Raw genomic sequence first — 25,619 nt, 5'->3', positions numbered from 1 at the left:
AGTGGCCAATCACATCTAAATGTCCGCCCACATGCTAGACTCGTGACCTGTACGTGCTGTCACAACTTTAATGATGAAAAGAAAAAAAAATGCATTCCTTATAGTCACTGCAACGTGATATTGACTATTATGTAGACATCTTTGTCCAACCACAAGCTTTTTCATATGCAAGTGTTACATGCAAAATTATGTGTTACATTTTTTGTAACCGTCATAATATAAACCTGCTGCATGCTGAAAAACACCCCAGTGTGAAGGATGGTGTTTTATAATGGAAGTGGTGCCCTCACTTATTTGTCTATCAAACTTCACTTACTTCCTTAATGTACTTTAGGATATTTTTGTGAAGCATGCTGGCAACAATTGTAGTCTTGTCAAACAATCTCATGGTTAATTATTTAACTGACCCTGACAGTGTCAAATTGTTCAGGTGAAAGACACCTGACTCAAGGTACCACGGGTTTCTATTTCAAGCTGCCAACGGTTCCCTATGTGATTACCCAACAAAATAATTATAATTTGTAAGTGTATATCGATCTGTGACCGGATAAGGGGAAGAAAATGGAATGGAATGGAACTGTATATATAAATAACCAAGGAGAAAAAACATGGATCAGCATCAGTCAAGCACTCCACACAACTGACCTCAAATGTTAAGTTTTATTTAACTCAAAAGTCATTGTTAAAGTCATATAAAATAGGACGTGGCACGGGTGGTGAAATGGCCGCAAAGCAGTTGGAAAAATGTTGGTAACTCTTGGTATACCCTTATTCCTGCTGTAGTAACCTTCAGCAACTCTTTGACCCACCAATCGTCAATGAGCTGTTTACTTTCCTCCTTTATAAGATATTTGATCATTGTGTTAATGAGGCAACAACCTTAAAGGTAGGAAGGTGATTTAAATGTGGCCCATTCATCATGCATTCACTTGTACAATCATAAACCATCATAAAAAAAATAGTGGATGTATATTTAACTATGATATATATATAAAGCTGCAAACACACCATTATAGCAGCAAAAGCTGTAACAGGTTTCAGTCAGTGTTCAGGCTATAATTTAATAATTATATTACTTTGTTATGTTCATTATCACGAAAAGCCTTCGAGGCATCAATATTTCCCCTCCAAATCCTAAATAATGATTGAAGAAAACATGCAAATACAACATGATATGACACTCACCCTTATCGCAGTAAGGGATAAAGAAAACCTGTAGAAAGGTTAAAAAATACGCATTACAGAACACAAAGAGCCATCTTTGTAAATATTTTGGTCAAAAATGAAGCAAGCTTTCTAATCATTTTCATTTTTTCCCCCGTCTGCCCATATCACATGAAGGACAAATCTACCATTTCTCTTCAAGGACATCGGAATAACATTGTAGACTGCACAATGGACCCACTTGACACATGACATGACTATCCCTGGTGGAATTTGCCCAACATTTGGCTGAGGATGCCGAGGAACTGTATTCATGTGAACACAATTTATCACAAAGAGCTAAAAAAAAGCAGATTTGTCAGTTTAGCCTACACAAAAGTTTCCATATCAAAGTGGAGAGCGAGCAGGTACCACAATGAGGTTCTTCATCGGTCTTCTTCTTAATGACAGGGGCCTTTTGCGAATATAGAGGCAAGGACTGTATTTATCCTTTAATAAATCCTTCTTGTAGCATAGTCTAATACCATGCTTGCAGCTCCAAGCAAGGCGGGTTCTTCCAAGTCTGATGTGACCACCTTGGTGCTTTGAGCAGGTAAGAGGGCTCTGCTAGAGATAATGCGCTTCACAGGGTCTTGGTAGAACGATGCCAAGACACCAGATAGGATTACCAGTGAGGGATTGATTGTGTGCAGGATGTTGATAATGCCAATACCCAGTGCTGTGGAGGCTGCAAAGAGAAACAGACAGAAGGAATACATTTTAAAATCTGTTCACCCTATATACACACACACACACACACACACACACACACACACACATTACATCTATAAAGTCACAAAAGACCTAAAGCTAGTACTACTTGCAGACGACACTGCAGCACTTTGTTTTGGAGAAAGCGTAATATGCACCGTAATATGTGATGTATTCCAATGTAATATGTATGCATGTTCAAAATAAATGAAACCATTACCTAATCTGCAAGAAGGAACTGAAACTGTAAAAAAATAAATAAATAAGTAGAATTTTTTTTTTTTTTTTTTAAAGGCTTTTTAATGGTGTTTGCCTTTATGTTGTGATCCATGATACATGTTGTGATGTCAGGTGAAGAGTTAAGCCTTGGTCTTAATAAACATCAAAAAGCTTCTGACCCTTGTTGAGAGCAGCTTCAGCTTTGGTGTTCCCGAGTCTGGCTGCACTGATGAGGTGAGCAGCAGTGATGGGCTCAGAGAGCTTCATATCCAATCCTTCCATTTCCAGCAGTTCATCTGAAACATACATCAGTATTTCACAGGTTTTGCAGGTTTTCAGTTTTTGATAATGTATATAATCTACATAGATAACTTTTTAGCAAATGCATTAATCATGTTATAATCCTTCACACAACAGTTTGCCTAGACACAGTCCCAAAGATCACATGACTGTCACTAACCATCTATCAGTTTTTTGGCTTCTCTCTGCAGGGCCATGCCAGAAGCGTAAGCCTCTATGCATCCTCGGCTTCCACACGAGCACTCCGGACCTTCTAACGAAACCATGATGTGACCCAACTCTGCGCCGCAGAAAGTGCTGCCATGGACCAGCTCATTGTGTTGGATGATCCCTCCTCCAATACCTTACACAGTCAAAAGGTGACATTCAATAGGATTATTAAACAACACACTGCATCAACCACTCTTTATCCTCACAAAATATGTACAGTAATGCCTCGTTTATTGTGGTTAATTGGTTCCAGACCCGATAAGTGAATTTCTGTGAAGTAGGATTCCTTATTTATGAATGGAATATTTTTTGTAGACCATAGAAAACCTGTTTATGACCTTCTAAACACAGTTTTTAACATTATTAGAGCCATCTAAACATCAAATAACACCCCTATAGTAATCTTTACACCTGTATTACCAAATATAGAAGACATACCGTAAAGCACCGTGTATAAACCGCACTTTTTTTCCACTGGTAATAAGCAAAAAATCGGAGTGTGGTTTATACACGATGACAGGTCTGTGACCAGACGCAGAAATGGATGAGAAGTCCATTTTAGAATAGCCGTCTGTGGGTCAGACAGTTGCTTTGACTTTAGCGCCCTCCGCTGTACAGTTGCTGAAAATGCTTGTGTATGCAACTAACTTATCTGACGGCTGTCTGTATTATCACACAGTGAAACGATCTCTATATACACTGAAGCTAACCTAAGCTTCAGTTTATTCAAATTCACCCTGAAGCAATGCAATAAAACAGAGAAAAAGAGAAGCAGTGAAAGATAAAACATCAAGATCAAAACATCTCTGAAAATTGCAAATTTCTTTATTTTGATTTATTATTATTATTATTATTATTATTATTATTATTATTATTAATCTGTGCTTAGCCATAATATTAAAGATCTAGATGCCGAAGTTCAGATTTCTTCTTTATTCTTCTTTTTGAAATTGCTTAGTACCTTTACGCATGTTGATTTGAGATGAAAGAGTTGGCAAGCATTTATGAACTAAAATGTTTTTTTTCCCCCGCTGTGAGCCTGAAAATGGGGGTGCGGTTAATACACGGGTGCGGATTATACACGGTGCTTTACGGTAATAATAATAATAATAACAAGCCATTTAACTCGTGCGTGTTGCTGTAAATGTGTGGCACCCATGGGAAGTGACGTCAAGGTTTGAGTCGAGTTGAGTTTTAGCTTGGCGTAGGTTACGGCCGCAACAATAGCTTGTGTTAGGGATTATTGTGCCTGTTGTGACATTAATTGAAACCTCCAAAAAAAGTCTCACCGAATATTACAGTAACATTACTGACACCTTGTGCCCAGTGTAGAATACTACATATCATCGCAGCATCTTTGAATGAGTCTTCTGAATGCCTCGTATTTGTATTTTAGTTTATTTAGCCATTTTTGTGCTCTAAAATGCTCCATTTAGGCAAACGTAAATGTACTGAAATACGCATATTTGGACTTGAAGGCTACATTCAACTATGAAACAACATGATTTATTAATTACTATATTTTGAAAAAACCTAAAGTGAGGCCGCAAAGCGCGTAGTGGCGAGGGACAACTGTATTCATATTTTTCTTTGTTTTAGTTGTCACATCATTTAAGAGCCAGCACAAATGACAAAATGAATAAAACCAATCTGCTAACTCACCTGTTCCTGTGATGACAGTGACAAAGTTCTCCACTCCTTTACCATGACCAAATTTCCTCTCAGCCAATGCGGCACAGTTGCCGTCATTGTCGACCCAGACGGGTAGGTGCAAGGCATCAGAGATGGGTGTTCTTAAGTCTACAGAGGTCCACTCCTGGATCAGCTTTGTCGAGTCCAATACCACACCCTCTTGTGGGTTTACACGCCCGCCTGTGGACACTCCTATGGCATAAATATTTGAGAAAATGAGGTACAGTTTATCTTCCCACAAGAGTGATTTATTTGTTGTTTTTTCATAAACTGCTGTTCGTGTTTATTTTCATACCAACACCCAGTACCCTACAGTTGAGAGAGACCGCATCCTGTGTGGCATTTGTACACATTTTCAATATGAGCTGCATCCTGTCCTCATAGGTCTTTGGATTAGGTTGAGTGTATTTCTTCACTATTGTACCCTAAGGGAACAAGCAGGACATCTTATCAATCAACACAAATATAATCAATGACAAGCAATAATAAATCAGACTTGGCAAAAGTGAACAATAAAGATCTATTTAAGAGATGCATATATTTCATCAAATGAGAATCTGAAGGGCCTACCCTGGAGCAGATGATTGCCACTCTGAGGTTGGTACCTCCGAGGTCCACAGCTAAAGCACTTTGTGTCTCCAGGATGTGGTCAATGTCCTGGGAAATGCAGTCTTTGACGGGGGGAAAGCAGAAAGTCTTCTGAAGGGGCTCGTTCAGGTCAATGGATCGGAGGAACTTGAGAATGCGAGGGACAGCGTTTCCGTCGCCATAGATTTTAGAACTGGAGAGACACAAACATTGACAAGAGCACTCAGAGACCTTTCATAGCTAATTTGATTAACTTGTACTTGACAACACCCAAGCAACACCATCTCATTCAATAGCAAGAGCAAGGTTTCCAAACATTTGACATGTACAGTACTGTATATTTTCATAAAATGTCACCTATGATAAAAAAAAAACAACATTCGGATCACATCCATAGCATCATTTATGTGTGGATTAATAGTTGGTATAATATAACATGCTTGGAACAATACCTACTTATCATACAAAATTTAGGTTGACATATCAAAAACAATAAAGAGGAACTGAGGGTAAATCAAGGGAAAAAAATTCACCCCTTAGTAGACACAATTTCATAAATCAAACTAGCATGCAAGGCGACAAAGCAAATACAACCTGCAAGATGGCTGATCAGAGAGATGTCTAAACATTCTTGACTAAGGCGTTGGTTTATATAGCAATACAGTAGAACAAGAAGGTTTGGTTTCTCCTAAGTTCCTGTTCCTGATAGACATATGCACACACTGGTCCCCTCCTCCAACTAGCAAAGAACCGTAGGGCCTCTCAGTGAAATCCTTTTCCCTGCAGCCTTATCAAATGCAAGGGGCAGAGGGAGTCACATTGGAGACATCTACATAGTGCTCACTAACATTACATGAAATGGGAAGTCATATGAAGGCAATCAAATGGAAGAGTCATGTGCTTTTATAAGAACAATGTACAGGTAATACTTTTCTGACAGGTTAATGATATTTAGTTCTCTGAAAATGGTTTCATGAGGGTCTGTTTTTCTTGATGAAAAGCAGACCCATCAAGAAAAGCAGACCCTGCATGCTGCACTAACACATGCTGTCAAGTAAAATTAAGATTATCTGCAGGACAAGTAGATCTATGCAAGGTTTTGTACTGTAGATTAAAAAATCAAACCCCCATTGCAGCAGGATTGGGGTAAACGTTGTTGTAAAATTGCCAGCACCAAATTCAGGTAAGACGGTAAAGTGGCCTAAGTATTATAAAAGAAATATTTAACACATAAAGTTATCCGTCGCTACAACGCGGTTCGAACATCGCACCGTCACTCTATGATGGTTTTTCCACAAACACTAGATGTGTGCAATTTCGGGAGAAGTTGTGTGTGAATGCTGGCGATGCTGACGCTGAAGTGCAATGCTGCACTCGCCGTCGACTCAACCCTGATGAGCTGACGCCGGACTGAAATGTTGTAGCTAGCATGCTAACACCTAGCCCTAATGAGCTAACGCCGGACTGACACCTGACAACGCTAAGTTACTGTTGATATAGTGTACATGGGCACCAGGGCGTCTCCCAGGGAGCCTCCCACGACCACACGAGGCACCTGCAAGCCTGCTTGTCATTCAGGTGTTCAGTTAACAATGTGAGAACACTTGAAAGAAATGCATTCTGAAATATAAAATGTGAGTTGTGGACACCTGCATTTTGTTAATGTTCTGGTAAAACAAGCATATTCACTTTGTTTGGGTTGAAATATGCTATGAAAATAAATGTTGCAAAAATGAGTAGCTCTCCATTTTCATTTTGTAAAATGTTGGCAACCCCTGATATACTGAAGCTAATAGTACATTTAAAAAATGTACACGTGATCAGTTTCAGTATTGGTATCGGCCAAATTCACTCATTGATGATCAGTATCTGTATCAGCAGTATAAAACCCTGATCGGAGCATCGTGAGTCATAAGTCATTTCTTAGGGAGGTAACAAGAAAAGGTAATGAGCAGTTTCATTTTACCAGGGATATCTCTTTCCAAACTGCAGCTGGAGAGCATGGTAGATCTTATTATGCGTGTCTGCATCTCTCACATGGAGAACGTTTTCACCTTGCAGAAATAAAAAGAGAAAAAAAAATGAAAAAACAGTCTCAAGCTACTGGTAGTAACCAAGTACTCACACTAGGGGCCGCCATATTACACTAACACATTATCACCTGTTTCTCTGCCTGTTTGCCTTGTTCCCAAGTTGATGACCGGAGTGCCAAAGGCCCCCGCCTCTCGTACTCCACAGCTGCTGTTTCCAATCATGCAGCCGGCGTGGCAGACCAGCTGAATGAACTGCTCAAAGGGAATGTGCTTCACTGCCCGGAAGTTGGGATGTTGCTCGATGCCCTTTTTTCTCATTACACGCACCATCTCCTTACTTCCTGTGTACAAGGTACAAAAGTATAGTATGAAAACTCACAACATACACTATTAGTGCGTAACAAATGAATGTATTAATGCAGTGGTTCCCTAATTTTTTACAGTCGCATAGATGCAAGATGGCGCCCTCCGTGGCAGACGTCTCTGTGACACTCTCCCGTTTTTTTCTATTTTTTGCTATTTTATTGTTCATTTTGGACGTTCAACACACTCAAGCAGTACATTACAACAGAGAGACACTTTTGAACATCGGCAGGGTTCACCATGAACTTTCATTTAGCTTCTCAGACTTTGCCTTTCTTCTGTGCCGAGAGAACGCAGCAGCCTGCGGGCCTGGTGAGCTGAATACCCGGCGAGCAAAGCATCCGAGGCGTAAATGAGGCAAGCGGGCCGGCCTGCATGCTAGGCTAAAAGCTAGAGCAACTAGGCCAGGATTACAGCTCAACGTGAGATCAGGGAATGCTGTGTGCTCACCTTCACAGAAACCTGGCTGACGGAGGATATACCGGACTCGGCGATCCAGTTGGAAACATTTTCTGTTTACTGGGGAGATCGGACTTTAGCGTCTGGTATACACAGAGGTGGCGGCGTCTGTGTTTACGTAAACAAACACGTAGCTTGGCCCTTACATCACAGTTCATCCACAGTTTTTGATTAGGGTATTTTCTGTAATACTTGGTGGTGGTAACAGTCTCTATGCATGTGCTAATGTAGCCAGTAACAGCAGAAGCATATTCATCCAAATCAACAGTACAATCTTCCCTCCCCGCTGCAGTTTTAAACACATCCCAGTTTGTGCAGCCAAAGCAGTCCTGAAGTACTGATCAGTTTCTTCATTCCACACTTTAACTGCTGTACATCCAGGAGGAGCTTGTTTAAGAAGTTGTCTGTATGTTGGATAAAGGAATATGGAGATGTGGTCGGCCTTTCCAAAGTGGGGTCTTGGAAGGCCTATCGCCAGAACCGGTCCACGGATGATGCAGTCAACACTGCCATCCACACAGCCCTTTCTCACCTACAGGGCCAGGACACATATGTCAGAATGCTATTTATAGACTATAGCTCTGCTTTTAATACAGTCTGCCCCCACAAACTCACAAATAAGCTCCTCACACTTGGCCTGTCACCCCTCCTCTGTAACTGGGTGTTTAACTTTCTAACAGGCAGGCCCCAGTCAGTCAGACTCCACAATCGCAAATCCAGCTCAAGAATTGTGAGCACTGGGACCCCACAGGGGTGTGTGCTGAGTCCGCTCCTCTACACGCCCTTCACCTACGATTGCATGGCCTCCCAGAACAACACCAGCATCATTAAATTTGCAGATGACACTACAGTCATCGGACTAATCACTGGTGGTGTTGAAACGTCATACAGAAGAGAGGTGGCGGACCTCATAGCTTGGTGTCGTGATAACAATCTCCTTCTCAATACAGATAAGACTAAAGAGATGATCATCGACCCAAGAACAAGGGAAAAGGAGGCGCATAGACCCCTGTTTATTGATGAGACTGAGGTGGAGAGGGTGAAAACCTTCCAGTTCCTTGGCACACACATCAGCGAGGACCTCACCTGGTCTCACAACACCCAACAAATTCTGAAGAAGTCCCAAAGGAGACTGTACATCCTGAGAAGACTGAGGAAATTTGGCATGCCCACCACAATCCTGAGTTGCTTCTACAGATGCACTATCGAAAGTGTCCTTACCGACTCCATCACTGTTTGGTACAGTAACTGTACAACACGTGATAGGAAGGCACTCCAGCGGGTGATCAAGACCTCACAGAACATTGTTGGGGCAGCCCTCCCCTCACTGCAAGACATTTATAAAACTAGAGTCCTACGAAGAACACACAACCTCATCAAGGACAGCACACATCCACAACACTCATTATTCACAGTCCTATCGTCAGGCAGATGCTACAGGAGTTTGAAGTCCAGGACCACAAGACTGGCGAACAGCTTTTACCCACAGGCCATCAGGCTTCTCAACGAAGCACTCTCAAACACCACACGCAACACACGCACACACTCATAGCACTTTATTATTGATTTATTTATTTGTATTAATGTCTCTTCTGTTGTTGTTGCTTAATTTTTTGGTATTTATGTTTCTTATGTTCTTATTCTTTCTTGTGTTTTCTTTCTTTTCTTGGGAGAATGAACAGAATAAGAATTTCATTGCATTGTATAACTGCCTGTTTTGAAAATATTAATAATTATGCCTAAAACTAAACTAACCAGCATCGATGTTGGGGAAAAGGATGAGGGTCTTTTTGTTGAAGGAGACAAGTGCATCCAACATGAGTCCATAGATCTTTATGGAGTGCTGAATATCAGTGGTGACTGGGTGCTGCAAAGCCACAACGTAGTCGTGATCCTGTACTTTATCGCCTGTAGTTAACAAACATCACAGAAAATTATCTTAATTGTTTTTCTACATGACTTGCTGCTATTGCACAACCGAGGTTGGTTTACGTACCCAACCAGCTCTTAATGATACCCATATAGTCTTCCCGGTACTGAGGAGACAGCAGCTTATCGTAGGAAGGGCAGCCGGCCAGCAAGATACGAGAATGGTCTTCACACATGGAGATGAGGTGCTGCTCCGCCCTTCGTGTGCAGCAGGCATGGAAGTGGGCCAGTTTACTGATGGCATGGCGGATGGAGTCGTCAATTGTGCCGCTTACCTGGAAAATTAGTGGGGAGGAGACTTGCTCTTGTGTACACCAGAAAATAAACTTAAAAAACGATCATTTCACTTGAGAAAGCAGACCCCTGCCAAGACCAAACTGTTGGAAACAGTAAGGTGACACTTTTTGTTAATTTGTAGACATTGCTTGTCTTTCCTTATTGCTGCCAAGGACTATCAATAATTACATTTTAACAAATATATGAGGGGAAAGTCTTTCAAACATGTATCCTCACCTCTCCGCCCTCCAGATGAAGTATTCTAATGTTCATTAATGCTGCGGAAGTTGCTAGAGCCAGTGCATCGAAACGATCACCATGGACAATGAGGATATCCGGCCGCAGTCTCTGCAGGACATCTGGAAGTTTGACCAGCGCCAGCCCAACACTCTCTACCATGGCTGCCTCATCCTCTCCTCTCACAATCGTGTGCAGTTTGGAGCTGATGTCAAAGTCATCCTGCTCAATCATACGAAACGTGTTCCTATAACACCAAAGAGAAAGTTGGAATTACATGAAACATTAAATAATATTGATTGATTGATTGATTTGATTGATTGAAATGTTTATTTTGAATATTTGAATCAGGCGCAAAACAAACAAACAAACAAAAAGCACAGTTCAGTTTTTAATGATGATCATATCTATCAGTTGGTTATGTAGTTAGTACACTAGAATTTATACCGCACATCAATGGAAGGTTGTCTTTGGACCTTACCCGTAGTCATCAATGAGATGCGACCCAAGCACAACTACATCCAGGTCAAAGTCATCAGGGTGGGCTTTGATTTCAAACATGATGGGAGCCAGCTTTGAGTAGTCTGCTCTGTTGCATGTCGCCACACACACCCTCAGTCTCTTGTTACACTACACAAATGCACAAATTTTACACACACAAAATATAAACAGTACTTACACCATGTAATCCCACTGCGCTGATGAGGTGTATGTTAATACTAGCATTGACGGCGCAATTAATTTAACTTTGAGTGATATGAAAAGCATATTTAATGCAGCAGTCAGGAATACATTTTTGATACATGTGCCAACTCCAAATCTGGTTATTTTAGTGTCTGGCACAGTTTTGAAGTAATAAAGTGACATTACAGTATACTGTAATTCATGACACAATATTAAAGTAAAAGGGTCCAGAGTGAAATTACCAATGTCCGAGATGCTTTTCTGCCTATTACAAGCCACCACGAGGATAATTTAAGTCCTTATTTAAGGGAAGACTAACACACTGCTTTAACCACTTTCTGTAACACATGCAGTATAGTCTTTAATCTGATGTTTTCTCATCGAGGACTCTTAACATAGCCGGAGATAGTCATACCTGATTCTGCACGTCCATCTTCTCCCTCTTTAGCTTTTCTCTGCTTTGCATTTTAGTGTAGTAAAGCACCTAGGAAAAGTAAACACACACATGTGTATGCGAGTCTGCATTAAAAAACACCACACAATCTATTATTTTTTCCACAGACATCAAAGTAATATAATGCAATTTATTTAATATATATTTTGTATAAAAACAAAGACAAGCACAATGTAACCGAGGGTCTTATAAAGATGACCACTGTCGTTGTGAAAGCTTAACATGAAGGAAGGACATGAACTATTTAGTTGTGTTTGTTGGTGTTGTGTTGTTTAAATTTTAAATAGAAATGTACAAATAATACACAAAATCAGATTGGACCTTTTTTTTTTAATCTAATTGAGATTGTGTTTATAATTAGTTTTTCGGTTGCTGTTCCATGTTGAGTCTATAAATAAATAAAGCCATATAAACAACAAACATCTGATATAATTTATACGTATTTTGGTAAGAAATCAATTTAAGCAACAAAAAAATCTGAGAAGCCATTCGGGGGAAACCAAAAGATCTGGGCCTGTATTCACAAAGCGTCTTGTGAGTCATCTAAGAGAGCTCCTTAACTTCTTAGTGAGAAGGTGTGGTTGACCCTGTTGCTAAGTATTACGCTGCCTTCGAAGAGCTGTGACTGGTTGTTACAAAAAGAGGGAAAGACAAAAAAAGAAAAGAAAAATTGCGCTATGTGCTCCTCGCAATGAATGGACAGTAAAATCAACCGATCATATAACTTGGACTGTATTAAGAAATGTTTAATTGTGATAATTTTATGTCATGATGATGAAACTCAGCAAAATTAAATTAATTATGACTCAGCTTCAAAATGTTTGAATGTACCTCATTCACATGCCCATTATATTGATATGCTTATTGTTATGTTCACTGTCCATGCTGATTATTTTACTACTTAATGTATTTGAAATCAGTGGTGGACACAGACTTAGCTGTCAGCCATTCCTGTGATTACTGGAAACTCTTAGGCTTCTTAAAAGTCCTCCTCCCCACTCCTAATATTTTTCCACCTTAGGAGCTCTCTTAAGGCCTAAGACGCTTTGTGAATACCGTAAATTCCGGTGTATAAGCTGCACATGTCCACGTCACAAAATGGCATATTGTGGCACGCACGAGCCCGTAAGGACCAGGCAGCTCTTTACTTGACAGGAGCCAATCATGAGCTATGGAAAAAACTCACAACACGCTTGTCAACCCATTACTCAATATACTGTAACAGTCTGACTCACGGTGTCATCTTACAAACACTAAACACATCACACAGCAACTTAACACAAACAAAAGGTATACCTAATAAACATACAAACATGTACCAATATGAGTTTAAAATGAAAAAATACATTTTAAAGTTTTCCCATAAAGCATTTGATTGTAGGACAAGCATCATAGAAATTGGATGGCACTGCAGTGCTGCCTCTGACCACCAGAGGGAGCCCAAGTAGCCCATAGCCCAGAGACAGCCTGATGTCATTGCAGCGTCCCATTGATGCATTGCTCAGATGCAATACATTATGGGAAAACTTTAAAAGCGTTTTTTTCATATTAAACTTGTATTGGTACGTGTATATTTACTATGTACACCTTTTGAGTGTTAAGTGGCTGTGTGATGAGTTTAGTGTTTTTAGTAAGATGACACCATGAGTCAGACTTTTATGTTGTTATACTGTTATATATAATGACCTCTTGCGTTTTCCAATGGGTTGACAAGCTTGTGCTTGTGCACTGATAGCTGGTGATGGGCTCCTGCTAAAGAAAAAGTTACCGCTTCCTCACTGACTCGCAAGCAGCACCGTATTTAAATAAATAGTAGTTGTTCCGAAGTAAAGGAGATGTCACAAGAATTACAATTTAGCCGTACCGTTGTATAATCCACAGGGTTCAAAGTTTGAGAAAAAAGTAGTGGCTTATACACCAGAATTTAAGGTAACTTTGAGTTACCGTAAAATCTTAGAATCTGAGGAATTCTAAGATTTTTCAAAGAGTGACGTCACTAAGAGCTACTTTTAGGCTTAGGATGCTTTGGGGCTGCTCTTTTTAATTAACCGAGCCATAACGTCTAAAAAAAAAACGAGCTGAAGTTTTCATCACTAATTGAAACCCAACTTCGTTTTCATGTCACACATTACAGCCGTCAAGCGTCAAATGACCAACAACATACATTCGGCCTGCACAGCAGCGATTTGCGTCATGTATGACAGCACTAAACTGAATAAGGTTATCAGAAAAGTAGCTTACAGCAACATCAAATTAAAAGCACAAAACGATCCAGTCTGACTGGTGTGTCCCACTAAGTCATTGAGCATGAAGTGATGAAGCCTGTTTGCATGAGAGGCAAAACGTCTTCTGAAACAACCTGAACAGTCCAGTTGTGATCAATTCAATGCCCCGAGGGCCTGGAGTTTGTTTTGCAGGAAGAAAATGATCACATTGTGGACTGATGTGTGGGTGACAGGCATGTGCTAGCTATTACCTTGAGGTTACACACCGAACAAATACGCACACCAGCACTCACCTTTATACATTAACACACGTCATCAGCATTTGGGGACAATGATCAGGTGACAGAAAAAGGAAAAATATAAGTCTATTTATGGCAACATCGGAGAAGTACGTAATTTTCAGTCTCATAGCACACAACTTCGTATGTTGAAGGACCACCGAACAAACTTGGAATGGTGAACTCTCTTGAAACAGAAGGACACAAAATGACATGAACATGCAAAAGCTGTGAGCTTTCTAATAGTATATTATTTTTTCCAATAAAATAATCGCTCTTATTTCTAAAATTTACATAAAATTCAATGGTGTTATTTACAAAACAATGTTTTAAAAACCAGCCTTTTTTAAATCATTGCTTCTGGAAGTTTTTCGCGGCCCGGTTGTTGATGACCTCTGCCTTACTGATAAATTTTTATTTAGTTGCTGTGCACAAGTTGTTGTGCAGGTTTCCTTTTGGGAGGTGCTTATCCAACTACTTGATGACGTCGTCTCATCCACCTCACAACAAAGATTTCAGGAAGACAATGTTATTGTTTGGCATTAACCGGGATTCTACTAAATAAACTGAAACTGCGTCCGGGCGACAGTTAATGCTGCTCATTTATCAATCTGTCAACGAACAATTGGCCACTCACACTGTGAAGGTGGCATACATGCGGTCACGGAACGACATTTCTCACATTCTGAAGTTGAAGAGAAGAAACTCTGGGCTCAATATCTTGTTAAAGGACACCGAGGTAGAACTGGGAATCAAAACCTGCAACCTTCCAGTTGAGAGAGAGGATCAGTCTACCACCTGAGCCACACCACCCTCATGATGGCATCTGGGTTTATCGTAGATTTGGAATGCAGTTTCACATCAGGGTAATTTAACAGACTATGCAATGTCAAAAGCAAATTAAGCCATGCCAATGCACGAACACTGGAAAAGTGTATATAGTGTATTAGTTTACTACATTTTTAGCACAAAAGTTACTTGGAAAAGCACACACCACAGAAGACAAAATAAAGAGGCATAACACATCACACTCATACAACATGGTTCAAGGCCGAGTTCATGAGGGTTTCTGAGCTGACAAACTCTCCAAAAACAACACCTGTCCACTTCGATACAACAGAACAGGTTGCACAGGATCCCCGACACCTGATAAGACTGGCCCTAACACAACAGCAACGCCTAAGTTTACTTTCCATCGTATAGCTGTCAGCCTTTGAGTAATGCCCGAAACAAAGATGCTGCTGGGTGCGGGTCAGTCACAGGAGGACATCCCATTGTGAGGTTGATGACACAGCGTTGACAGGTTTTCATTTCACCTTTACAGCCTGGATGTCACCACTACCAAAAGCCACACTCATATGATGATGCCATGTCTCACTTACAAATGCTAAACATAAAGTATTATTGTATTGCCAACTGCGAAACTGAGATAGAACAAACTTGTTCAAAACTATTCACATGAAACTCTCAACTCATGTCTCACTCATCTATCTGGTATACATCCACTATTTTTCCCCTGGAGCTACGCATTGTTCTTTAGTCATATAGTTGTTCAAGACAGCTTCTACTGGAATTACCTATAGGGCTCTCAATTGACATATATGAAATAAACATGAACAAAGTAGATTCATGTTTTACTCATTTTTGTCTTTGCGATTATGCAAACATTTTTTCTCCGTTATTATGTCGGCTTTGTGATATGCTGGCAAGGTGTGGCATAACAACAGTTTCAAGGTAGCCTGCTAACAGTTTCTCATAAAAATGGCCGTTTTACAATTGTAACAAAATATTAATGGCTGTAAAATTCAGCAGTCCGTAAACTGTTCCCATTATGTGTAAATGACTGTTGATTATTCATGTATTGAAGCAATTGAAGCAAAAAGGGATGGCCCCGATTGATCGGCCACCGATCAATATTGGCCGATTTCCATAAAAAACACCTATGCCGATAAACGCCTTTCAAAGCCGATCACAAAAAATCCTGTAAAAGTCTGCTGTGTCACGTAGATGTGCCAACAAAATGACGCGTCTCGTATTGAGCTTGACACAGGCTATGCCAATCAATGCCAGCGTGTTTGATCACTCCCTTACCAAACCCATTGCTGATTGACCATTCTTGCATCTTTGTTTACACGCTTTGCCTGTCTGTCACTGGCTGTACTTTACATTGGCAGCAGCTAGCTCGCTAGCTAGAGTTATCCGCCTACCTGCTGGTCTTCGGACACAAATGTGACTTTTTACCACAGTGACGTTTTGTTTTTCAACAAACAAGCAATGTGGTTAGTTTGAAGTTGATATCACCTTCATCAGATAGAGCCCATTCGGACTCAATATCCTCGTCCTCCCCCAGGATGCAGGTGAAGCTCTGCTGGAGGTGAGAGTTGAAGATTCAACGAACAGGAGACTCTGCCAAACGTTCCCAGCACACCCTCACTACACGTTTGGGTCTCCCAGGTCTGTCCGGCATCCTCCCCCGCCATCTAATCCAACTCATCACCAGGTGATGATCAGTTGACAGCTCAACCCCTCTCTTCACCAACGTGTCCAGAACATGCAGACACAGGTCTGATGATACGACTACAAAGTCGATCATTGACCTGCGGCCTAGGGTGTCGTGGTGCCCAGTGCACTTGTGGACATCCTTATGTTGGAACATGGTGTTTGTGATGGACAAACTGAGGTTTGCACAGAAGTCCAACAACATCACACCTCACGGGTTCTGATCGGGGAGGCCTTCCTCTCAATCACGCCCCTCCAGGTCACACTGTCATTGCCCACATGGGCTTGGAAGTCTCCCAGTAAAACAACAGAGTCACCAGCTGGGGTGCTCTCCAGCACCCCTCTGATGGACTCCAAGAAGGCGGGGTACTCTGAAGTTGCGGCGCGTACGCACAAACGACAGTCACGACCCTTTCCCCAACCCAAAGGCGTAGGGAAATGACCCTCTCGTTAACCGACTCCAACACAGAGGCACCGAGTCGGGGGGCTATTAATAAGCCCACACCAGCTCGCCGCCTCTGCCCTGCAACAACTCCAGAGGAGAACATGGTCCAGCCCCTCTCGAGGAGTTTGGTTCCAGAACCCAAACTGTGGGTCGAGGTGAGTCCGACCCAAGGTGAGTCGGAATATCTCCACCTCTCTAACAAGTTCGGGCTACTTCCCTACCAGAGAAGTGACATTTCATATTCCAAGAACCAGATTTGGTCGCCGAAGACCAGGACACCCAGGTGCCTGCCCTCGACCGCCACCCAAAGCACAATGCACCGGACCCGCATGTGGTGGGTCTACAGGAGGGAGATGCCGTGTGGCTTGTTCGGGCTGGGCCGTTCATATTAACTTTTTCTTGTTGCCATTGTACTGATCGTGTCCTGTCCTCCAAACACTGTTTGTGTGTGATTGTTTAATGAACATAAACACATAGTGTGTCCAGCCTTATGATGGTGAGACTATCACAGGGGTCTCCTATGTCGCCAGCTGATTTTGAGTACCTCACCAAAGAGTCAAAGAATATTTGCTTCAACTCTCAGTAGTTTGTTTATAACTGTTCAATTCAGACTTTTATGTCTTTATATAATGACAAATGAGGACAAAATAGCCTAAAGATGATGGCCACACTGACTGGAGAGGTGCTTGGTAAATAAAGTAGTATTCAATTGAAATGTTGCCAGTCATAAATAATACACAAATAGTAACAGCTCTCATACTGATGAGAGTTTGACACCCCTGCAACCTGGACATTCAATTTATTCTCTTAAGTGCAGCAGGACATTGTTAATTTTATTATATTGAGCTAAAAAAATAATTATTGAAGAGTTTATTTCCCATGTATTCGTATTATTCCAATTTAAAATTAAATTCAGGTTTTTATCAAATAGTACAATAATAGTTTCACACAAATAAAAGGCAGTCAAACCACAATCCACTCCAACGTTTATTTTTTAATAATTACCTATTTGCTAGGGGCCCTTGGAATTGTGTAACGGTGCCCCTGGCCAATAGCACTCATCGTAAATAAATTGAAAAATGTTAATCCATGTGATCGGCATCGGCCGATCGCACTCATGGATGATCGTATCGGAATCGGCAGCATAAAACCCTGATTGGAGCACCCCTGGAAGCAAATTACTTGCTGCAACCACTAGAGTTGCTGTTTATTATTTTGCTCAATAAAATAGTGATACAGAAAAGGGAGTTCAGAACATTCAGAGACTCCCATTGCATTAAAAAAAAATATTCAAACAATTATGATAAAATGTAGTCAGACGCCAAGCTCTAGTAGAGATGAAAAACAATAACATCATAAAAGGCAGACACTTTACCCTTTACCCAAACACCTTCAAATCAGACTGACTTGCACTTCCGCAAACAAACCACTGCGTCCTTGGCTAAGTTCAAACAAAGAAAGTTTGTTTTTATCATGTCACGGCCACCAACAGATTAGCGGTCAAAGCAAACCTGACCACTGCCATGTCATTCTATACAGGAGAAAATCAAATTATCAGCTTTGCCTTGACAAGAAACTCTATGTTGACTGGAGATAGGCTGGGCTAAGTTACTGGCTATAGTGGGACAGTTTTCCTGGATCGCTCTCTCTCTTACGTGAAAATCTGAACAAATAAACACAAACATGCATAGTTAGTCTTGTATCGTCTATAATGTCAGTGTTGCATGACCAAAACAACAGAAGACACATTCTTTACTTTCCCATCATCTGGCAGAAACACAAAAACCTCACGTGTAAGCACGTGTGGAAAATAGCCTGATTCCCATTCAGTAAAACACAACTACTTCTTCAGCATCACAAGACAGCATCAGCAGCCAGCAGCCAGCCTTACAGTGTGGGGGAAGGGATGCATGCAAATTGAAAAACAGGGATGACAAAGCAGCAGGGACGGATGAAAATTAAGGTACGGACAGAAGTGGCGAGATGATGACAGACTGAGAATGGCAAGAAGGATGAAAACCGAGACAAAAAATAAACACATTCAAGAGGAACCAAAAAAAAAAAAAAGCTCATATGACTCACATGAGGGTTTTTGCACACTGAATCGCGATGCTTTTCCATCCCCTCCACACCTCTGTGGATTTCCCCCAACCACCTCCTACCCTGTACTTTCCTGCAGCCTTCAGTGTATTTCTATCTCTAGTTAGACACGCTGTATTGGGAAAACTGAAACGTGCAAAGAAGCAAGGAGCATGCAGGGAGAGGAAGAGAGAGGGTGACATACTGTAGCTATATAGTCGGGGGAGGGGAGACATCAGGTTGGGCTGATTGGAAGTAGAGTCTGTGATTGGCTGAGAGGCTGGAAGAAAAAAGCATGTGACAGCCACTCACACAGCATGTGTATACAGAATCAGACCGGTCAGTTTGTCATATTTCAGCTAAATCTCCATAAACTGTGCACAGGGAATAATTGTGATCCTTCCATTTAAAACTTTCACCGTTGTGATTTTATTATTTACTTTGTATTATTCTCATTTTCTAAATAAGGTAATGCTCGCAATAAGCAATGTAAAAACAGCAGTTTTTTCAGCTGCTGGTTGAACTCCCATTTGTTTGGCTTTTGAAACAGTTTCTCCCATAAGAAATAATGGCTTACCCTGTATCCATCATAAAACCTTTTAGGAGTAAAAAAAAAGTAAACTATTGTTAATATTAAGATGGAAAAACAACAACAGGCAGGCATAATGCAAAGGTTTAGCATCTTTTTCACATTCTTGTCAATTTTACAAGAGTAAAAAAAGCTTTGAGTCTTACAACCTTCAATATGCTTCCGTCACATAACTTGTGTATTTTGTTTCTCTCTTCTTCAGACCTGCCAACCTCAGAATTTTTTATGAGTACTAATTTTTTTTGTTTTATGTTTCGTAGTTTATCTATTTTTTAATTTTCTTAGGCTTTCCTTTTTTTTTTTAAAATAAATTTGTCTTGGTTGACAATTCTCTTCAACATTGCGTGGAAGTCGGAAACTGTACCTTTGGCCCTTTTAAAACAGGGTGAAAGGAGGGTGTGTTCCAACTATAGACTCCTCAGCCTCCCTGGGAAAATCTATTCCAGATTGTTTGAGAGAATTAGTCGAACCTCAGTTTCAAGAGGTCCAATGTGGTTTTCGTCCTGGTCGTGGAACACTGGACGAGCCCTACACCCTTGCAAGGGTACTGGAGGCTGCTTGGAAAAAGCATTCGCCCGTGTCCCTCGCCGTATCCTGTTGGGGGGTGCTCCAGGTGTATGGGGTTGGTGGCACGCTACTATGTGCTATTTGGTCCTTGTACAACCAAAGCATGAGCCTGCTTTGGATTGCCAGCAGTAAGTTGAGCCTGTTCCTGGTGAACGTTGGCCTCTGCCAAGGCTGCCCTTTGTCACCAATCTGTTCATAATTTTGGACATAACTTCTTGGTGCAGCCAAGGCACCGAGGGGGTTCAGTCTGAGGGCCTTAGTATCTCATCTGCTATTTGCAGATGATGTTGTCCTGATGGCCTCATCAGGCTGTGACCTTCAGTCTTTATTGGGGTGGTTTGAGCTTTTTGGCTTGTGCCATAAGAAATATGTCACATGATCTCATGTTGTTAAACCTTATTTAACAACAGAACATGTGGTTATTGACTTTTGGGTGTTGGTTTCATTTCGTGCAGCAGTAGGTGTGCGTACGGGCAGTCAAAGCTAAAAAAATACAAATAAATTCATATTTCCTGGGCTCTGTGTAAGCAACCACTGATTTTAAAGACAATTTGCACATCATAGTACGACTAATATCTCACTCTATATATATATATATATATATATATATATATATATATATATATATATATATATATATATATATATATATATATCACTCTAAGTGTTTTAATAAGCGACTATGTCATCTGTAGTTGCTTTTTCAGCCTTCCGATTGGCCAAAATGTGCATGACAGATGGTGAATATGTTTTTATGTAGACAGACATTTTTTCAAAACTCCACTTGTGTGGAAGGAGATTTTTTTAAAGCTCAGAGTGGGGGAAATGCCTCAGGCTATTTGTACCAATGAGGTGAACGTTTTCAGATATTTCAGACCGTTACAGAGACGAGAACTTGACTGTGATAAGGGTTATGTATGGCTGTTGATGGGTGTGTGCATGCCTTGACAGAAAATGATGAAGTGCCAATAAACAAACGACCAAGGTCTTAGTCTTTAAAGGACGTAGATTACATTGTACCAGAAATAGAGTGTAAAATCCAACTCTATCAGTATACGAAAGTTTACAAATCTGTGTACATCCCTCACATTTCAGCAACCATTTCATTACAATACAACTATAGAGATAATATAGCAGAAGAGTTCAGAAGCACCCTACCACCATCTTCCTCAACAGTCACACAAACGAGTTATGCTTTTCCCAGCCCCTTTAGGGATGTTCAGAAAACATAAAGAGGAACCAGCAAGCTGGACACACTGTGTTGTATTTGTCAGATAGTCTGCAAACCAAGTAGAAGTCTGGCTTGAGATGCCAATCTTGACCAGAGTATCAAGATCGACCGTATCAAACGCCTTAGATAAATCAATAAAAATAGTGCCAAACAATATTTTTTACAATCAAAAACCTGAATAAAATCATTTAGATTTAAGACCAGCAAAGCTGGCAGTAGAAATGAACATGGACTGAGTACAGCGCTGTGTCTTTGTTGACAGAGTTGGGACATCCTGTTGCGCAGACGACACTGATAATGGTGACAGACCAAACACAGACGCCAGAGTTAAATGCAGATTCTTTCTCAGGAAGCAAACAATGTGAGCCCTGCCCTGTGCTACCAACGTTATTTTCTTAATTAAAACAAAAACTACATTTAACATCCATCTTGCTTTTGTACATGTAATACTAAGGTCAAACATACCTCGTTTTGAGACGCTAGTCAACCTCTGATTTGTGGAAAAACAAATCGAGAAACAAATTTTCCTGTAGGGAAAAAAGGAAATTGCACAAATCCTTTCCATTGTCAAACTGTCGTCAAATTACGGTCGCTTTAGCCATTATGTCCTGCACAGGACAGTCACAATTTGGTGGCAAAGATTTTGATGATCACCATGTCACTTCTTTGGTCAAATACCAAATTGTACAACAAGGGCATTCAACTTTAGATATTCCACTGTACATAAAAAAATATAAATATAATAAATTTAAACTAACACTTGCACAACATGAAAAAAAAAAGTTGAAAACAAACTGAAACCAGGCTACAAACACAATTTTGACAGATCTCCTTAATTAGCATTTATACCAGCTGAATTTACAACTATCTGCAATTCACCATCTCCAATGAACCTCACATTCATCTTTTTTGGTTTGTGGAAGGAAGCAGGACCCAAGGAATAGAAGACTCAACTGTAGGGGTGCAACAATACAGAAACCCCCCGGTTCAATATTTGTTAAAATCAAACAAACAAAAGAAGAAGACACATATGAATGCCTCTTTTAAATCTTCTATTTTATTGACATTGCCAACATACCTTCCAACTCAAAAGTACGGTGTTTAAATTTAATGCATCTGTTGCAGCTACACCTGCCTCATTTTATGCTGTACGTAAGTAAGTTATAGCAAGCTATATGAAGTCATAGCCATATACAGTACTATAAACAAAAAAGCACGGTGTAAAATTAATTATGACTTCAAAATAAATAATTAACGTTTCAATTAATCATGGCAATAGAGATAATTACACATAATTCATCAATAGTTCTTTAATCTGATGGGCTACAAAACATTAAATGTGAACCGATACGCGTTGGTGTATTTTAATATTTTGTAGCCCATCAAATTAAAGGCCTTTCATATTTTTCAAACCTCTGAGTGCCTGGACCTGGATTTTTTATGGCCTTTTTTTCTGGTCATAAGTCTTCTTTGCTTTTTTTTTTTTTTTTTTTTTTTTTGCATACAGTATTCCCTTCCATGAGCACCAGTGGTTTGAGGGACACTAGCAGCGCTTCAGTCACCTCTTTCTCTTATCAATACTTCTGTTCATAGATTCAATACTATTTCAATCACAACTACGCGGCATTCATCACTTCCACTGATCATGTAAACATCCAGTTCACTATTACATATTACAATTATAAAGAAATTAAACAAAAACAATTATTTTTTTATTAAACAATTATTAATTATATTATTATTGTTATATTATTAATTATTAAACAATTAATATTTGCATGAAATTAGCCAGTATAAATGCAATGAGGGGCAACATTTGAATCGTACCACATTTGAATCTCCAAGGTCCGAACATACCCCCCATCTCCTGTCTGAGGCTTATTTTTTGTCATACTCCCACTGGGGGGCAGAAATGTTTGCCCCCCCCGATTTGAAATACTATTGAGACTGATAATATCTATTTATTTATCTGTACTGTACACACGGAACTTGAAACTGAAACCAGTGAAATGTAACAAAATGGAGAGAAGTGAAGCATACAAGCGTATTTAAGAGTCAAATTACATGGCGTGTACGACAAATTCATACATGTTGGCAAGCCTGTACTAATATTGAAACTCCTTCCTGCCTCTCATGGCCCCTGACAGCTCACCGCCCTCCCTCCCCCCGCCAGGAAGGCCAGCCCCACTATTTGAGAAGCACTACACTAAGCCATCGTGTGACCATTTATAAGTTCACTTACTATATCATATCTAGCATATCAACGTCTGGAGTAGGGATCAGTTGAGTGCAGACCGCTCCACCACGGCTGAACAATCATGATTTGAATAAGCACCACATTGTACAACAACATATGCACCTCCTGCAAGCTGTTTGATGTTGTCATCAGAATGCTTTATTGTACCCTCAGAAATGAACAATTAAAAAATATCTCTATTTCTGTGCTGCAAGAAAATGGTGACATGGGCCCACTACAATTCACATACCGCACCAGTCACAGTAATGCGTTTACAATTACAATGACAAAAGAAAGTGCAGAGTATTTCATATCTGTACCTACAGTACTGTACAGTTGCAACATTCAACTTTAAAAAAAAAACCTACGTAGTTAGTTTACTACTGTTCCAATCTGTTGTATGTGCTTGGGTCCCCTTTTTCAGTAGTAGCCTATATTAAACAGCTTGAGGTTATTCTGCATCACTGCATGCTAAAAGCATTATAATGGGTAAAATGACAGACCACCTCAAAAAACAACCTCCTCGACATATTTTGCAATCAAGCAAAAACACACCAAAAATGTGACAACTCGGTGAGACATGAAAACGAACCGTTAAAAACACCCAAATGCTGAATAAAAGATCACTTTTCTGCAAAACTTTGCTGTGAAAAGCTTGCTTCTCTTTTCTCACAGTGACGCATCGTTTGCATGCTGCCTTTCATAATGGGGTCGCTGACATCATGGCTAGTGGTGTGACGTGACCAGTGACCAACACAGAAAGTGAACGCTAAACGTGAAGATGCTCCCTGGCACCAAAAAAGCGTTCCTATCTCACGAGGGAAAACGTATCGACTAATAAGAAAATACGTGATTAAAAACCGGCGACTTTAGTTATCTAACTTAACTAGGCTAGATAATGATAAGCTAGCACATTGGTATGCTAGAATCGCAGGCAACAAGTATCACTAAGAATTAGTTAGATACAAATAGATACATACAAATACAATGCTTGAGAAAATACACGCATACGCCATCCCCACGAACAGACTCAGGGTGTTAGCTGAGCTGACCGGCCGCCGTTATGATGTAGATTTTCTTTCTAAATTACGCTCACGGTTAGCTTAGGTTCACGACCACCCATGCGATGACGGCAAACATTACCTTTCACTATCCGAAGAGGTCACTCCACTATAGGATGATCGATGGCGCAATCGCGTCCTTCTCGTCTACTTTTACGTCTTATTTCACAATTGTAGACTAGCCAAAGTTAGTACCACTGCGTTCCAATTGTTTATGGAAACGGGGGATTCCGAGTCTTTGGGTGGACCGCGAACGCCTCGTGGTTATTCTATTTCCGCCGTACCCACGCTTCGTTCCTTCACTTTTAAGATGGCGCCCTCCATGTAACGTTTTTAGGTTTCATTCGTTCAAGTTGCAGATATACTCTAGTGCTTTTTTATTTTTATTTACAACATAATGGCATATACCACAAATTTGCCATTATTTTCAAATAAATGTCCAGGTTGAAATAAAGCAAGGAAAGCCTGCTTCGAAACATCAAAGTGAAAATTAAAATAAAGAAGTTAAAGTATACATATAAATAGTAAACAATAAAAGAAATGGAAGATTAAATGATAAACTAAGGGTTTTGTAAAACATCCTTGCCCATAAATGTAACAGATGAGAATACATGTTTAAGAAGTTTTTGTGAAAAGTGGTGAACGGTGGTTTTGCCTTTAAAAAACGACATTTGTGAATGAAAAATTTACCCACAACAATTAAAGTAACAACAGTACAACCAGCATAGTGTCAGCATTATGTCTCTCTCTGTTACAATAAACAGACCATAAAAGTTCTTTATTGTTGATAGCTTTGTAAGAGGGTACATTTACAAAATCAGCAGATCAATACTTATTTTCCCCACTGTATATTATATACTTGTATTATACTGTGAAGTACCCTTGGGGTACCCCCAGGTACCAGCACAGTACCCCCATTTGAGAACCGTAGCCATCGGTGGGACTACACGGTGGTTCAGTGGCTTTCACACAGTTAGGAGATCGGGGAGATCTTTGTTCGAATCTCCGCTGGGCATTTTTGTGTGGAGTTTGTATGTTGCATGCGTTGCAT

General features: G+C 40.3%; 1 protein-coding gene across 3 annotated transcripts; it reads right to left on the bottom strand.

Annotated features, from left to right (window-relative positions):
• Positions 1 to 648: 648 nt before the first annotated feature.
• On the bottom strand, positions 649 to 24,826 carry gne (glucosamine (UDP-N-acetyl)-2-epimerase/N-acetylmannosamine kinase). 3 transcript variants are annotated; one of them, XM_054779212.1, is made up of 14 exons: positions 24,651 to 24,826; positions 11,320 to 11,388; positions 10,702 to 10,850; positions 10,221 to 10,467; positions 9,775 to 9,982; positions 9,534 to 9,686; positions 7,085 to 7,297; positions 6,890 to 6,977; positions 4,906 to 5,116; positions 4,631 to 4,760; positions 4,306 to 4,527; positions 2,594 to 2,776; positions 2,313 to 2,429; positions 649 to 1,891 (listed from the first exon to the last, which is right to left on the bottom strand). In XM_054779212.1, the coding sequence occupies exons 2-14, from the start codon at positions 11,368 to 11,370 to the stop codon at positions 1,656 to 1,658; spliced, it is 2,208 nt and encodes a 735-aa protein (XP_054635187.1). In that variant the 5' UTR covers positions 11,371 to 11,388; positions 24,651 to 24,826; the 3' UTR covers positions 649 to 1,655. The 3 variants fall into 3 exon arrangements, with proteins under 3 accessions (XP_054635187.1, XP_054635186.1, XP_054635188.1); XM_054779211.1 differs by lacking the exon at positions 24,651 to 24,826 and adding an exon at positions 18,888 to 20,601; XM_054779213.1 differs by lacking the exon at positions 24,651 to 24,826 and adding an exon at positions 13,877 to 18,871.
• Positions 24,827 to 25,619: the final 793 nt, after the last annotated feature.

This window comes from Dunckerocampus dactyliophorus, chromosome 6 (assembly GCF_027744805.1).
Source record: "Dunckerocampus dactyliophorus isolate RoL2022-P2 chromosome 6, RoL_Ddac_1.1, whole genome shotgun sequence".
Classification (NCBI taxonomy): domain Eukaryota; kingdom Metazoa; phylum Chordata; class Actinopteri; order Syngnathiformes; family Syngnathidae; genus Dunckerocampus; species Dunckerocampus dactyliophorus.
The sequence above is the reverse complement of the archived record's forward strand: the minus strand, read 5'-3'. Positions and strand labels throughout refer to the sequence as shown.

Bases quoted from the DNA above. Each gene is read 5' to 3' on its own strand.
- gne (XM_054779211.1), bottom strand. From the start codon at position 18,926: ATGGAAAAGCATCGCGATTCAGTGTGCAAAAACCCTCAT. The intron at 9,983-10,220 runs GTGAGGATACAT...CTAATTTTCCAG, and splicing joins TTCATCTGGAGGGCGGAGAG to GTAAGCGGCACAATTGACGA. The intron at 1,892-2,312 runs GTCAGAAGCTTT...TTCTCTTTGCAG, and splicing joins TGAAGCTGCTCTCAACAAGG to CCTCCACAGCACTGGGTATT.